Source organism: Scyliorhinus canicula, chromosome 8 (genome assembly GCF_902713615.1).
Source record: "Scyliorhinus canicula chromosome 8, sScyCan1.1, whole genome shotgun sequence".
Lineage (NCBI taxonomy): Eukaryota > Metazoa > Chordata > Chondrichthyes > Carcharhiniformes > Scyliorhinidae > Scyliorhinus > Scyliorhinus canicula.
Window position 1 is genome coordinate 197,320,917 of NC_052153.1, and position 16,759 is coordinate 197,337,675.

General features: G+C 48.3%; 1 protein-coding gene across 1 annotated transcript in view; it reads left to right on the top strand.

Annotated features, from left to right (window-relative positions):
* Window positions 1-16,759, top strand: part of cplane1 (ciliogenesis and planar polarity effector 1) — a 288,296-nt gene that overhangs the window by 158,665 nt on the left and 112,872 nt on the right. The window contains exons 27-29 of the mRNA XM_038803925.1: window positions 6,448-6,569; window positions 9,300-9,436; window positions 15,474-15,715. Of these exons, the coding sequence (XP_038659853.1) occupies window positions 6,448-6,569; window positions 9,300-9,436; window positions 15,474-15,715 (501 nt within the window). The remainder of the gene's footprint in view (window positions 1-6,447; window positions 6,570-9,299; window positions 9,437-15,473; window positions 15,716-16,759) is intronic.

Here is a 16,759-nt window from a genome sequence, read left to right on the forward strand (position 1 = left end):
AAGTGGAAACAATAATTTCAGGATAGGTACTTGTAGGGAATAAAGGTGTGGCAGAGGGGATGAGAGGGTGAGTGGAGTGATGGATTGCTCAGCGGGGAGCTGGCACAGGCTCAGATGGCCTCCTGCTATGCTGTAAATGAGTCTGTGTGATTGCATTTCCAAACTCGCCCAGGTCCTCACCCAAAACAATGACCCTTTCTCAAACCGAAGCAGACCCATGTTGTCAGGATTGGTTTAATCAAAGGCCATGAGTAGCTGCTGGCCGATATTGGACTTGAGCTGTTAGAATTATAGAACGGTTACAGAACAGCACGAGGCCATTCAGCCCGACTCTGCCAACTCTCTAAGGAGCAATTCCCCCAGGCCCCTCGGCCGCTTTCTCCCGAACTCCCTCTGCCACCCACTCAGGCCATTCTCTCAGGGTACCTGCCATTTACTGTGTTCCAAAGCTTTTCTGCAAGGCGTCATGGTTACGATGTCAATCACGTTTGGTTAGTGGTGATTGGTTTGGAAGCAGGAGGGAGGACTCTGGGCTCTGAATCCAATAATCAGCATCGGAAAAGCCCATCTGTGATTGGTGTATTGTTCCCGCTCTGTGATTGGTGCATTGTTGATCCCGCACTGTGATTGGTGTATTGTTGTTCCAGCTCTGTGATTGGTGTCAGTCCCGCTCTGTGATTGGTGTATTGTTGCTGATCCCGATCTGTGATTGGTGTATTGTTGCTGATCCTGCACTGTGATTGGTGTATTGTTGCTGATCCTGCACTGTGATTGGTGTATTAAACATAAAACATAGAACAGTACAGCACAGAACAGGCCCTTCGGCCCTCAATGTTGTGCCGAGCCATGATCACCCTACTCAAACCCACGTATCCACCCTATACCCGTAACCCAACAACCTTACTTTTATTAGGACACTACGGGCAATTTAGCATGGCCAATCCACCTAACCCGCACATCTTTGGACTGTGGGAGGAAACCGGAGCACCCGGAGGAAACCCACGCACACAGGGGGAGGACGTGCAGACTCCACACAGACAGTGACCCAGCCGGGAATCGAACCTGGGACCCTGGAGCTGTGAAGCATTGATGCTAACCACCATGCTACCCTGCTGCTGGGATTGTTGCTGATCCCGCTCTGTGATTGGTGTATTGTTCCCGCTCTATGATTGGTGTATTGTTGCTGATCCTGCACTGTGATTGGTGTATTGTTGTTGATCCCGCACTGTGATTGGTGTATTGTTGTTCCAGCTCTGTGATTGGTGTCAGTCCCGCACTGTGATTGGTGTATTGTTGTTGATCCCGCTGTGTGATTGGTGTATTGTTGTTGATCCCGCTGTGTGATTGGTGTATTGTTGTTGGTCCCGCTCTGTGATTGGTGTATTGTTGTTGGTCCCGCTCTGTGATTGGTGTATTGTTGTTGATCCCGCTGTGTGATTGGTGTATTGTTGTTGATCCCGCTGTGTGATTGGTGTATTGTTGTTGATCCTGCTCTGTGATTGGTGTATTGTTGTTGGTCCCGCTCTGTGATTGGTGTGTTGTTGTTGATCCCGCTGTATGATTGGTGTTGATCCCGCTCTGTGATTGGTGTATTATTGTTGATCCCGCTCTGTGATTGGTGTATTGTTGTTGATCCCGCTCTGTGATTGGTGTATTGTTGATCCCGCTGTGTGATTGGTGTATTGTTGTTGATCCCGCTCTGTGATTGGTGTATTGTTGTTGGTCCCGCTCTGTGATTGGTGTATAGCTGTTGATCCCGCTGTGTGATTGGTGTATTGGTGTTGATCCCGCTGTGTGATTGGTGTATTGTTGTTGATCCCGCTCTGTGATTGGTATATAGCTGTTGATCCCGCTCTGTGATTGGTGTATTGTAGTTGATCCCGCTCTGTGATTGGTATATAGCTGTTGATCCCGCTCTGTGATTGGTGTATTGTAGTTGATCCCGCTCTGTGATTGGTGTATAGCTGTTGATCCCACTCTGTGATTGGTGTATAGCTGTTGATCCCACTCTGTGATTGGTGTATTGTTGTTGATCCCACTCTGTGATTGGTGTGTTGTTGTTGGTCCCGCTGTGTGATTGGTGTATTGTTGTTGATCCCGCTCTGTGATTGGTGCATTGTTGTCTCTCCCGCTCTGTGATTGGTGTGTTGTTGTTGATCCCGCTGTGTGATTGGTGTATTGTTGTCTCTCCCGCTCTGTTATTGGTGTATTGTTGTTGATCCCGCTGTGTGATTGGTGTATTGTTGTCTCTCCCGCTCTGTGATTGGTGTATTGTTGGTCCCGCTGTGTGATTGGTGTATTGTTGTTGATCCCGCTGTGTGATTGGTGTATTGTTGTCTCTCCCGCTCTGTGATTGGTGTATTGTTGTTGATCCCGCTCTGTGATTGGTGTGTTGTTGGTCCCGCTCTGTGATTGGTGTATTGTTGTTGATCCCGCTGTGTGATTGGTGTATTGTTGTCTCTCCCGCTCTGTTATTGGTGTATTGTTGTTGATCCTGCTCTGTGTTTGGTGTATTGTTGTTGGTCCCGCTCTGTGATTGGTGTGTTGTTGTTGATCCCGCTGTGTGATTGGTGTATTGGTGTTGATCCCGCTCTGTGATTGGTGTATTATTGTTGATCCCGCTCTGTGATTGGTGTATTGTTGTTGATCCCGCTCTGTGATTGGTGTATTGTTGATCCCGCTGTGTGATTGGTGTATTGTTGTTGATCCCGCTCTGTGATTGGTGTATTGTTGTTGGTCCCGCTCTGTGATTGGTGTATAGCTGTTGATCCCGCTGTGTGATTGGTGTATTGGTGTTGATCCCGCTGTGTGATTGGTGTATTGTTGTTGATCCCGCTCTGTGATTGGTATATAGCTGTTGATCCCGCTCTGTGATTGGTGTATTGTAGTTGATCCCGCTCTGTGATTGGTATATAGATGTTGATCCCGCTCTGTGATTGGTGTATTGTAGTTGATCCCGCTCTGTGATTGGTGTATAGCTGTTGATCCCGCTCTGTGATTGGTGTATTGTTGTTGGTCCCGCTCTGTGATTGGTGTGTTGTTGTCTCTCCCGCTCTGTGATTGGTGTATTGGTGTTGATCCCGCTGTGTGATTGGTGTGTTGTTGTCTCTCCCGCTGTGTGATTGGTGTATTGTTGTCTCTCCCGCTCCGTGATTGGTGTATTGTTGTCTCTCCCGCTCTGTGATTGGTGTATTGTTGTTGGTCCCGCTCTGTGATTGGTGTGTTGTTGTTGGTCCCGCTCTGTGATTGGTGTGTTGTTGTCTCTCCCGCTCTGTGATTGGTGTATTGTTGTTGATCCCGCTGTGTGATTGGTGTATTGTTGTTGATCCCGCTCTGTGATTGGTATATAGCTGTTGATCCCGCTCTGTGATTGGTGTATTGTTGTTGATCCCGCTCTGTGATTGGTATATAGCTGTTGATCCCGCTCTGTGATTGGTGTATTGTAGTTGATCCCGCTCTGTGATTGGTGTATAGCTGTTGGTCGTCCCGCTCTGTGATTGGTGTATTGTTGTTGATCCCGCTCTGTGATTGGTATATAGCTGTTGATCCCGCTCTGTGATTGGTGTATTGCTGTCAGTCCCGCTCTGTGATTGGTGTATTGTTGTTGATCCCGCTCTGTGATTGGTGTATTGTTGTCTCTCCCGCTCTGTGATTGGTGTATTATTGTCTCTCCCGCACTGTGATTGGTGTATTGTTGTTGGTCCCGCTCTGTGATTGGTGTGTTGTTGTTGATCCCGCTCTGTGATTGGTGTATTGTTGTTGGTCCCGCTGTGTGATTGGTGTATTGTTGTTGGTCCCGCTCTGTGATTGGTGTATTGTTGACCCCGCTCTGTGATTGGTGTATTGTTGTTGGTTGTCCCGCTGTGTGATTGGTGTATTGTTGTTGATCCCGCTCAGTGATTGGTGTATTGTTGTTGATCCCGCTCTGTGATTGGTATATTGTTGTTGGTCCCGCTCTGTGATTGGTGTATTGTTGTTGATCCCGCTGTGTGATTGGTGTATAGCTGTTGATCCCGCTGTGTGATTGGTGTATTGGTGTTGATCCCGCTCTGTGATTGGTGTATAGCTGTTGATCCCACTCTGTGATTGGTGTATAGCTGTTGATCCCACTCTGTGATTGGTGTATTGTTGCTGATCCCACTCTGTGATTGGTGTGTTGTTGTTGGTCCCGCTGTGTGATTGGTGTATTGTTGTCTCTCCCGCTCTGTTATTGGTGTATTGTTGTTGATCCCGCTGTGTGATTGGTGTATTGTTGTTGATCCCACTCTGTGATTGGTGTGTTGTTGTTGGTCCCGTTGTGTGATTGGTGTATTGTTGTTGATCCCGCTCTGTGATTGGTGCATTGTTGTCTCTCCCGCTCTGTGATTGGTGTGTTGTTGTTGATCCCGCTGTGTGATTGGTGTATTGTTGTCTCTCCCGCTCTGTGATTGGTGTATTGTTGTTGATCCCGCTGTGTGATTGGTGTATTGTTGTCTCTCCCGCTGTGTGATTGGTGTATTGTTGGTCCCGCTCTGTTATTGGTGTATTGTTGGTCCTGCTCTGTGATTGGTGTATTGTTGTTGATCCCGCTCTGTGATTGGTGTGTTGTTGTTGATCCCGCTCTGTGATTGGTGTGTTGTTGGTCCCGCTCTGTGATTGGTGTATTGTTGTTGATCCCGCTGTGTGATTGGTGTGTTGTTGTTGGTCCCGCTGTGTGATTGGTGTATTGTTATTGATCCCGCTCTGTGATTGGTGTGTTGTTGTCTCTCCCGCTCTGTGATTGGTGTATTGGTGTTGATCCCGCTGTGTGATTGGTGTATTGTTGTCTCTCCCGCTCTGTGATTGGTGTATTGTTGTCTCTCCCGCTCTGTGATTGGTGTATTGTTGTTGATCCCGCTCTGTGATTGGTGTATTGTTGATCCCGCTCTGTGATTGGTGTATTGTTGTTGGTCCCGCTCTGTGATTGGTGTGTTGTTGTTGGTCCCGCTCTGTGATTGGTGTATTGTTGTCTCTCCCGCTCTGTGATTGGTGTATTGTTGTTGATCCCGCTGTGTGATTGGTGTATTGTTGTTGATCCCGCTCTGTGATTGGTGTATTGGTGTTGATCCCGCTCTGTGATTGGCGTATTGTTGTTGATCCCGCTCTGTGATTGGTGTATTGTTGTTGATCCCGCTCTGTGATTGGTATATAGCTGTTGATCCCGCTCTGTGATTGGTGTATTGTAGTTGATCCCGCTCTGTGATTGGTGTATAGCTGTTGGTCGTCCCGCTCTGTGATTGGTGTATTGTTGTTGATCCCGCTCTGTGATTGGTATATAGCTGTTGATCCCGCTCTGTGATTGGTGTATTGGTGTCAGTCCCGCTCTGTGATTGGTGTATTGTTGTTGATCCCGCTCTGTGATTGGTGTATTGTTGTCTCTCCCGCTCTGTGATTGGTGTATTATTGTCTCTCCCGCACTGTGATTGGTGTATTGTTGTTGGTCCCGCTCTGTGATTGGTGTGTTGTTGTTGATCCCGCTCTGTGATTGGTGTATTGTTGTTGGTCCCGCTCTGTGATTGGTGTATTGTTGTTGATCCCGCTCTGTGATTGGTGTATTGTTGACCCCGCTCTGTGATTGGTGTATTGTTGTTGGTTGTCCCGCTGTGTGATTGGTGTATTGTTGTTGATCCCGCTCTGTGATTGGTGTATTGTTGTTGATCCCGCTCTGTGATTGGTGTATTGTTGACCCCGCTCTGTGATTGGTGTATTGTTGTTGGTCGTCCCGCTGTGTGATTGGTGTATCGCTGTTGGTTGTCCAGCTCTGTGATTGGTGTATAGTTGTTGATCCCGCTCTGTGATTGGTGTATAGTTGTTGATCCCGCTCTGTGATTGGTATATTGTTGTTGATCCCGCTGTGTGATTGGTGTGTTGTTGTTGGTCCCGCTGTGTGATTGGTGTATAGCTGTTGATCCCGCTGTGTGATTGGTGTGTTGTTGTTGGTCCCGCTCTGTGATTGGTGTGTTGTTGTTGGTCCCGCTCTGTGATTGGTGTATAGCTGTTGATCCCGCTGTGTGATTGGTGTATAGCTGTTGATCCCGCTCTGTGATTGGTGTATTGTTGTTGGTCCCGCTCTGTGATTGGTGTGTTGTTGTTGGTCCTGCTCTGTGATTGGTGTATAGCTGTTGATCCCGCTGTGTGATTGGTGTATAGCTGTTGATCCCGCTCTGTGATTGGTGTGTTTTTGTTGATCCCGCTCTATGATTGGTGTGTTGTTGTTGATCCCGCTGTGTGATTGGTGTGTTTTTGTTGATCCCGCTCTGTGATTGGTGTATAGTTGTTGGTCCCGCTGTGTGATTGGTGTATCTGTTCTTGTGCAGTCTAACCCTTTTGTGATGTCTGGCACTGACTGTTCCAGTCTCCTGACTCAGTACCACACTGGGAAGGGTTTGATCCAATGTGTTACTTTAACCTGTGTTGTATCACTGACAGGTCGGATGATGCAGAAGAATTTCAGAAGCAAGATGTGAGTCACAGCAAACACCATCCTCCACTGGAGTTGACATCGGACTCTGACAGCGAGACTGAGATAGAGGAATTGGCAGATGGATGGGGTGTGTGTGTGCTTCATTGCGTTAACCAAAAGCTGAATCAACAAACTGTCGGCAAAATTAAAAATGCAGTTCCTTGAAGAGATACTGTGTCATAGATCACAGAATTTACAGTGCAGAAGGAGGCCATTTGGCCCATCGGGAGTGCACCGGCCCTTGGATAGAGCACCCTACCCACGCCCACCCCTCCATCCTATCCCCGTAACCCCACCTACCCATTTTTGGACACTTGGGGCAATTTTGCACGGCCAATCCACCTAACCTGCACGTTTGTAGCCTGTGGGAGGAAACCGGAGCACCCGGAGACATGGAGACAACTTGCAGACTCCACACAGACAGTGACCCAAGCCGGGGATCGAACCTGGGACACTGGTACTGTGAAGCAACTGTGCTAACCACTGTGCTACCGTGCTGCCTCTGTTTCATAATAAACAAAATCTGTAAGGAAACTTGAAAAATCAAAACAAAATGTGATTAAGGATGATGATAATGTATCTCTGTCACTGAGGTGCCCCGAGGGTATGGAAGGCCTGAATGGTGCCTGTAGATACCTCATTTCCAGGGGCACCCAGCAGTGAATATAGCCACGGAAGGGGGGGCAGGCAGTTGAGACTGAAAGCTCCATTGATTACCCGCTACCTGGACCTATTAATGGGCAGCTTGGCCTACCCAGAGTTAGCCCAGGAGGCGGTACTTCTCCCTCCCCACCCCATCAGTTGGTGGAATTTGGAATCAATGAATAAATCAGGAATATAAAGCTAGGCTCAGTGATGTTGACTTGAAACAATGATTGGTTGTTTCCGTTAGGGAATTAATTCTGCCATTGTTACGTGGTCCGGCTGCTTGCTACTCCAGACCCACATCAATGTGGTTGACTCTTGTCTTTTCCAATTAAGGAGCAACTTAGCGCGGCCAATCCACCCACTGTTCAGATCTTTTGGGTTGTTGGGGTGAGACCCATGCAGACAGGGGGAGAATGTGCAAACTCCACACGGACAGTGTCCCAGAGCCGGTATCGGATCCAACGCCGTGAGACTGCAGTGCTAACCACTACGGCACTGTGCCACTCTGTGCCACTCTGTGCCACTCTGTGCCACTCTGTGCCACTCTGTGCAGTTGACACTTAGCTGCCATTTGAAATGGCGGAACAAACCCCTCCGTTCAGGGGCAAACAGGGTTGGGCAACAAATGCTGATGACGCCTACATAACATGAAGGAATCATCAGAAAAAGAACCCCTTGAAGGGTGTGTGAGATAACGTGAGCTCAGCGACAGACTGGGCCGGAGAGCTAGAGACAAGAGTGAGCACAGGGGTTAGCACTGCTGCCTCACAGTGCCAGAGACCCGGGTTCAATTCCGGCCTCTGGTCATTGTCTGTGCGGAGTCTGCACGTTCTCCCCGTGTGTGCGTGGGTTTCCTCCGGGTGCTCCGGGTTCCTCCCACAGTCCAAAGATGTGCAGGTTAGGTGGATGGCCATGGTGAATACCCCTTGGTATCCAATGGTTTGAAGGGATTATTGAGTTACGGGAGAGGGCAGGGGACTGGTCCTGGCTTGGGGTGTTGTTTCGGAGGGTCATTAATTCCTTAATATAGTTGCCCCTCTGCCGATTGGCACATGTATTGGGTAACAATCTCTCTCAGCCGAACATCATTCCTGTGGGACTACAGCGATTGGAGCCTCCCTCTGGTACAAAAGGTTTGTCCCCAGCCTCGAGGAGATATTTTTGACCGTGACACTGGACAGGCAACACAGCCTTTGGCACATATAAAATAAAAACCGGAAATGGTGGAAAACTCAGCCGGTTAGAGTTAATGGGCTGGATTCTCCGGTCTCCCGGCCGCATGTTTCTCCGCGATGCTCCATTTACTGGCGGCGGGATTCCCTGTTCCCGTGGCTTGTCAACGGGATTCCCTGTCGAAGCCGCCCCTCGGTGCCGGGAGCCGAGCGGGCGGGAAAAGAGAATCCCAATAGCCAGAGAACGTCGGCCAATGTTTGACAGCTATGGTGACGGTAGCACAGTGGTTAGCACTTCAGAGCCCCAGGGTCCCAGGCTCGATTCCCGGCTTGGGTCACTGTCTGTGCGGAGTTTGCACGTTCTCCCCGAATCTGTTTCCTCCGGGTGCTCCGGTTTCCGGTGGATTGGCCATGGTAAATTGCCCTTAGTGACCAAAAAATGTTAGGAGGGGTTATTGGGTTATGGGATAGGGTGGAAGTGAGGGTTTAAGTGGGTCGGTGCAGACTCGATGGGCCGAATGGCCTCCTTCTGCACTGTATGTTCTATGTATCTATGTAAGAAGAACCATATTGAACTGGAAACGTTAACTCTGTTTATCTCTGCTCAGACACTGCGTTTTCCCAGCATTCCCGATTTCCAACATTCACAATATTTTGCTTTTACAACCTTTGGCACCTTGGGTTACCAGGCAGCCTGACAGCTGTTTGGAGAATTGAAACTGGAGTTCATGGAACTGAACTGAGCGTTAACCGTACCTGTCAATAATTCCCAGTGTTAACCGTGAGCGTGCATTATGAAAAAAATGAAATGAAAATCGCTTATTGTCACGAGTAGGCTTCAATTAAGTTACTATGAAAAGCCCCTAGTCGCCACATTCCGGCGCCTGTTCGGGGAGGCTGGTACGGGAATCGAACCGTGCTGCTGGCCTGCCTTGGTCTGCTTTAAAAGCCAGCGATTTAGCCGAGTGAGCTAACCCTGAATCTTTGTGCTTGTGCAGGTAACGAAAGTGGAGGAGTCATCAATACTTGTGTGTACGAAGAGGAGGAAGACCCTGAATCAAAGCCCTGCATTCCCGCCAACTCCTGCATATCGATCAGCATAAAACCCAAGCTCAGAACTAGAACGAGAGAAAAGGTAACCCTCAACATGCAGTGTTAATGTTGAGAATTGTGAGCGTAGCTGTTATTGGTGCAGGACAGGAGCTGGAACACGTATGAGTAAACCAGGAGGTAGGTCAGTGTGATCACAGGCTGGGTCTGGATGGCTGTAGGTGATAGGGGAGAATATTTAATCTTCCCGCCCCCATTCTCAGTGTGAACTATGCAGGTAGTTTCAGTTCTGTGGGCTACGGGCATGGTTGGAAAAGCCAGAATTTCCTGACCACCCCTAATTGTTCCAGAATAGATGGTGGGAAGCTATGTGCCTGACCTGCACAATGGCTATCTCTGCACAATGCTAGCAATCTCACCATGACATTGAGATATTAGAACATAGAACATAGAAAAATACAGCACAGAACAGGCCCTTCGGCCCACGATGTTGTGCCGAACCTTTGACCTAGATTATCATAGAATTTACAGTGCAGAAGGAGGCCATTCAGCCCATCGAGTCTGCACCGGCTCTTGGAAAGAGCAACCTACCCAAGGTCAACATCTCCCCCTATCCCAATAACCCAGTAACCCCACCCAACACTAAGGGCAATTTTGGACACTAAGGGCAATTTATCACGGCCAATCCACCTAACCTGCACATCTTTGGACTGTGGGAGGAAACCGGAGCACCCGGAGGAAACCCACGCACACACGGGGAGGATGTGCAGACTCCGCACAGACAGTGACCCAAGCCGGAATCGAACCTGGGACCCTGGAGCTGTGAAGCCATTGTGCTATCCACAATGCTACCGTGCTGCCCTTAAGAACAAATTAATCTACATTTCATTATTCTACCACAATCCATGTACCTATCCAATAGCCGCTTGAAGGTCCCTAACGTTTCCGACTCAACTACTTCCACAGGCAGTGCATTCCATGCCCCCACTACTCTCTGGGTAAAGAACCTACCTCTGACATCCCCTCTATATCTTCCACCATTCACCTTAAAAATATTGGAGGGCTTCTGTAATCATTACCATTTACCCAATGATACCGAACACTGCACTGTACTGAGAGGACACGGAACCTGTACACCCGACCCTCCCACTGCACTGCGGAGGGAGTGGCATAGTGTTATTGTCACTGGGCTAGTAATCCAGACACCCAGGCAGCTAAGGATCCCGGTTCAAATCCCACCACAGCAGATGGTGAAATTTGAATTCAACAAAAAACAATGCTAACCGCAGAACCATTGTCCGTGTCATAAAAACCCACCTGGTTAACTATTGTCTTTTACAGAAGGAAATCGGCCAGCCTGACCTGGTCCGGCCGACCTATGGTTGACTCTGAAACACCCTCTGAAATGGCCAAGCCGCTCAGTTCAAATGCAATTAGGGATGTGCAATAAATGTTGGCCCAGCCATGATATCCCGTGATAGAATAAAAACACTGGACCACACCGACATATCTCCCTCCACCCCAGCCCTGAAGTTTGGGAGAGGGAATGGAGTGGGAATCTAATCAACAGAATTTGATAGTTTTTGTACAAAATAACAAAAATAACAGATACTTGGGAATGAACGGCCCGACACTGGGAAGTTCCGAGGTACAAAGGGACCTTGGTGTGTTTGTAAATAGATCTCTGAAGGCAGAGGGACAGGTTAATAGGGGAGGGGGGGGGGGGGAGGCATATGGGACACTTGCTTTTATCAATCAAAATTACAAAAGCAGGGAGGTCATGTTGGAGTTATGTAGAACGTGTATCGAACTTTGGTGAGGCCATAGCTGGAGAACTGTTTGCAGTTCTGGTCGCCACATTATAGGAAGGATGTGATTGGACTGCAGAGGGTGCAGAGGAGATTCACCAGGATGTTACCTGGGATGGAACATTTCAGTTATGAAGAGAGTTTGGATAGGTTTGGGGTGTTTTCTCTGGAGCAGAGAAGACTGAGGGGCGACCTGATCGAGGTGGACAGGATTATGAGGGGCATGGACAGGGTGGATAGGGAACAGCTGTTCTCTTAGTTGAAGGGTCAGTTATGAGAGGACACAAGTTCAAGGGGAGGGGGTGGGGAGGGTGGTTTGGGGGGATTTGAGGAAAATCTGTTTTACCCAGAGGTTGGTGATGGTCTGGAACGCGCTGCCTGGGAGGGTGGGAGAGGCGAGTTGCCTCACATCCTTTAAAATGTACCTGGATGAGTACTTGGCACATCGGAACATTGGAGTTTATGGACCCTGCAAGTTCTCTTTTCAGATAATAGTTGAATCTCCTTTTGAATGCTTCTATTGAACCTGCCTCCACCACACTGTCAGGCAGTGCATTCCAAACCTTTATGGACCCTGCCTATTGAAGCTGCCTCCACCGCACTGTCAGGCAGTGCATTCCAAACCTTTATGGACCCTGCCTATTGAAGCTGCCTCCACCGCACTGTCAGGCAGTGCATTCCAAACCTTTATGGACCCTGCCTATTGAAGCTGCCTCCACCGCAATGTCAGGCAGTGCATTCCAAACCTTTACCACTCACTGTTGCAAAGATTCTGATATCACTTTTCTGTCTTTAAATCGGTGCCCTCTTCTCGATGCTTCAATGGGTGGAACAGTTTCTCCCTATCTGTTCATCCACAGCCCTCGTGATTTTGAATATCTCTATCAAATCGTCTCTCAGTCTACTTTCCGAACAATCTGAACCTCTCCAATCGATCTTCATAACTGAACTCCCTCATCCCTGGAGCCATTCTCATTAATCTTTTCTGCACCTTTTCTAATGACTTCACATTCTTCCCAAACTGTGGCACCTAGAACTCTGGCCGAGACTGGACTAATGACTTCTACAAATTCAGCAGAGCCTCCTTGCCCGTGTACTCAATGCCCTAGAAATAAAGCCCAGGGTTCTCGGTGCTTTATTAACTGCTCTCTCCATCTGTCCTGCCACCTTCAATGATTTATGCTCATATCCACCCAGGCCGCTCTCTTCCTGCACCCATTATTTTCCATTGCCTCTCCAGGTTCTTCCTAACAAAATTAATCACTTCCAATTTTCCACATTGAACTTCATCTGCCATCTATCTGCCCATTCCATCAACTTGTCTATGTCCTTTTCAAGTTGAACACTGTCCTTTTTACGGTTTCAATACTTCTGAGATACTCAGGAGTGTTGCACAGATTGGTATCGGTTGAGTTGCACAGATTGGTATCGGTTGAAGAGTTGCACAGATTGGGATCGGTTGAGGAGTTGCACAGATTGGGATCGGTTGAGGAGTTGCACAGGTTGGTATCAGTTGAGGAGTTGCACAGATTGGGATCGGTTGAGGAGTTGCACAGATTGGGATCGGTTGAGGAGTTGCACAGATTGGTATCAGTTGAGTTGCACAGATTGGTATCGGTTGAGGAGTTGCACAGATTGGTATCAGTTGAGGAGTTGCACAGATTGGTATCAGTTGAGGAGTTGCACAGATTGGTATCGGTTGAGGAGTTGCACAGATTGGTATCAGTTGAGGAGTTGCACAGATTGGTATCAGTTGAGGAGTTGCACAGATTGGGATCGGTTCAGTTGCACAGATTGGTATCAGTTGAGGAGTTGCACAGATTGGTATCAGTTGAGGAGTTGCACAGATTGGGATCGGTTCAGTTGCACAGATTGGTATCGGTTGAGTAGCACAGATTGGTATCGGTTGAGGAGTTGCACAGATTGGTATCGGTTGAGTAGCACAGATTGGGATCGGTTGAGGAGTTGCACAGATTGGGATCGGTTGAGGAGTTGCACAGATTGGTATCAGTTGAGTTGCACAGATTGGTATCGGTTGAGGAGTTGCACAGATTGGTATCAGTTGAGGAGTTGCACAGATTGGTATCAGTTGAGGAGTTGCACAGATTGGTATCAGTTGAGGAGTTGCACAGATTGGGATCGGTTCAGTTGCACAGATTGGTATCGGTTGAGTTGCACAGATTGGTATCAGTTGAGGAGTTGCACAGATTGGTATCGGTTGAGTTGCACAGATTGGTATCAGTTGAGGAGTTGCACAGATTGGTATCAGTTGAGGAGTTGCACAGATTGGTATCGGTTGAGTTGCACAGATTGGTATCGGTTGAGTTGCACAGATTGGTATCAGTTGAGGAGTTGCACAGATTGGTATCGGTTGAGTTGCACAGATTGGTATCGGTTGAGTTGCACAGATTGGTATCAGTTGAGGAGTTGCACAGATTGGTATCAGTTGAGGAGTTGCACAGATTGGTATCAGTTGAGTTGCACAGATTGGGATCGGTTGAGTTGCACAGATTGGGATCGGTTGAGTTGCACAGATTGGTATCGGTTGAGGAGTTGCACAGATTGGTATCGGTTGAGGAGTTGCACAGATTGGTATCGGTTGAGGAGTTGCACAGATTGGTATCAGTTGAGGAGTTGCACAGATTGGTATCGGTTGAGTTGCACAGATTGGTATCGGTTGAGTAGCACAGATTGGTATCGGTTGAGGAGTTGCACAGATTGGTATCGGTTGAGTAGCACAGATTGGTATCGGTTGAGGAGTTGCACAGATTGGTATCGGTTGAGGAGTTGCACAGATTGGTATCGGTTCAGTTGCACAGATTGGTATCAGTTGAGGAGTTGCACAGATTGGTATCGGTTGAGGAGTTGCACAGATTGGGATCGGTTGAGTTGCACAGATTGGTATCGGTTGAGGAGTTGCACAGATTGGTATCGGTTGAGGAGTTGCACAGATTGGTATCAGTTGAGGAGTTGCACAGATTGGTATCGGTTGAGGAGTTGCACAGATTGGGATCGGTTGAGGAGTTGCACAGATTGGTATCGGTTGAAGAGTTGCACAGATTGGTATCGGTTGAGGAGTTGCACAGATTGGTATCAGTTGAGTTGCACAGATTGGTATCGGTTGAGGAGTTGCACAGATTGGTATCGGTTGAGGAGTTGCACAGATTGGGATCGGTTGAGGAGTTGCACAGATTGGGATCGGTTGAGGAGTTGCACAGATTGTTATCAGTTGAGTTGCACAGATTGGTATCGGTTGAGGAGTTGCACAAATTGGTATCAGTTGATGAGTTGCACAGATTGATATCGGTTGAGGAGTTGCACAGATTGGTATCGGTTGAGGAGTTGCACAGGTTGGTATCGGTTGAGGAGTTGCACAGATTGGTATCGGTTGAGTTGCACAGATTGGTATCGGTTGAGTTGCACAGATTGGTATCGGTTGAGGAGTTGCACAGATTGGGATCGGTTGAGTTTCACAGATTGGGATCGGTTGAGGAGTTGCACAGATTGGTATCGGTTGAGTTGCACAGATTGGGATCAGTTGAGGAGTTGCACAGATTGGTATCGGTTGAGGAGTTGCACAGATTGGTATCGGTTGAGGAGTTGCACAGATTGGTATCAGTTGAGGAGTTGCACAGATTGGTATCGGTTGAGGAGTTGCACAGATTGGGATCGGTTGAGGAGTTGCACAGATTGGTATCGGTTGAGGAGTTGCACAGATTGGGATCGGTTGAGGAGTTGCACAGATTGGTATCGGTTGAGGAGTTGCACAGATTGGTATCGGTTGAGGAGTTGCACAGATTGGTATCGGTTGAGTTGCACAGATTGGTATCGGTTGAGGAGTTGCACAGATTGGTATCGGTTGAGTTGCACAGATTGGTATCGGTTGAGGAGTTGCACAGATTGGGATCGGTTGAGGAGTTGCACAGATTGGTATAGGTTGAGGAGTTCAGGGTAGTGTAAAGAATAACAGATCCACGGGAGTCAGACGTGGAGTAATTGTGACCAAGTGGAATATACAGGTTACCCCCTGCATTTCTGAATGAGGACTGTGCCGTTGGAACATTGGCTCCCCTTGGTGAGGGGCCGCTGTTCACCCACATCTGCCATCCTCACTGTCAGCTGAATTCACACTCTGCTCTGGAATGTCGAGTTTAGTTCTAGAAGGCTCCTATTGTTTTGATAGGCCAGAGCTCTGAACATTAGCTGTGTTAGTCACCCTTGGGACACACATGTAAGAAGAATGAAAAGCATGATTGATTTTATTGTGCAGTTAGTTTCCCTCCTGTAGAATTTGAAGTTGCTTTGTGTTTTCAGATGGACAGTAGCTTGGATGTGGAAACTCCGCAGGATAAGTCCATCTGTACGGAACCTGGAAAAGGGATGAACAATCCCACCTGCACGGAACCTGGAGAAGGGATGAACGATCCCACCTGCACGGAACCTGGAGAAGGGATGAACGATCCCACCTGCACGGAACCTGGAAAAGGGATGAACGATCCCACCTGCACGGAACCTGGTAATTTGGAAACGCAGGATGAAAGGAAAGAGACTGTGAGGTATTGATTGCGATTCTTGAGGGCAGTTATGTTTAAGTGGTATGGGCTGCGGTTCGCTCAATGGCCCCTATGACAAAAGAATACATGTACTGGGGGGCAGTGGGATATTATTTCATACATGATAGTTTCTAGATGGTGGGACAGTCAGCCGACTGTTCAAGGATGTTGCAGCAGAGATTCGGAGTTAGCTGAGTTACTCTGCATTTTGCTTGGTTTAGATTTCCACACGCAGGAGAATTTGTTTTAATTTGTGGAATTTGAGTGTCAAGGGCCAAGCCAGTATTTATTGCCCATCCTTAGCTGCCCTTCAGAAGGTGGTAGTGAGTTGCCTTCCTGAACCGCTGCAGTCCCTGAGGTGTAGGTGCACCCACTGTGCTGTTAGGGAGGGAGTTCCAGGATGTTGCCCCAGCGACAGTGAAGGAACGGCCGATATATTTCCAAGTCAGGATGGTGAGTGACTGGGAGGGGAACCTCCAGGTGGTGGTGTTCCCAGGTATCTGCTGCTCTTGTCCTTCTAGATGGTTATGGTCGTGGGTTTGGAAGGTGCTGTCTGAGGAGCCTTGGTGAGTTCCTGCAGCGCATCTTGTAGATGGTACACACGGCTGCCATTGTGCGTCGGTGGGGGAGGGTTTGAATGTTTGTGGAAGGGGTGTCAATCAACTCCACAGTCCCAGAATGCCTTGATCCATTGCAATTCGCATACCCCCACAGCTGGTCCACAGCAGATGCCGTCTCCCTGGCCCTACACACATACCTGAAGCATCTCAATAACAAGGACTCCGAATCTGCTCCACCATTCAATCATGGCTGATATTTTTCTCATCCCCATTCTCCTGCCTTCTCCCATAACCCCTGCTCCCCTTATTAATCAAGAACTTATCTATCTCTGTCTTAAAGACACTCAGTGATTTGGCCTCCACAGCCTTCTGCGGCAAAGAGTTCCACAGATTCACCACCCTCTGGCTGAAGAAATTCCTCCTCATCTCTGTTTTAAAGGATTGTCCCTTTAGTCTGAGATGGTGTCCTCTGGTTCTAGTTTTTCCT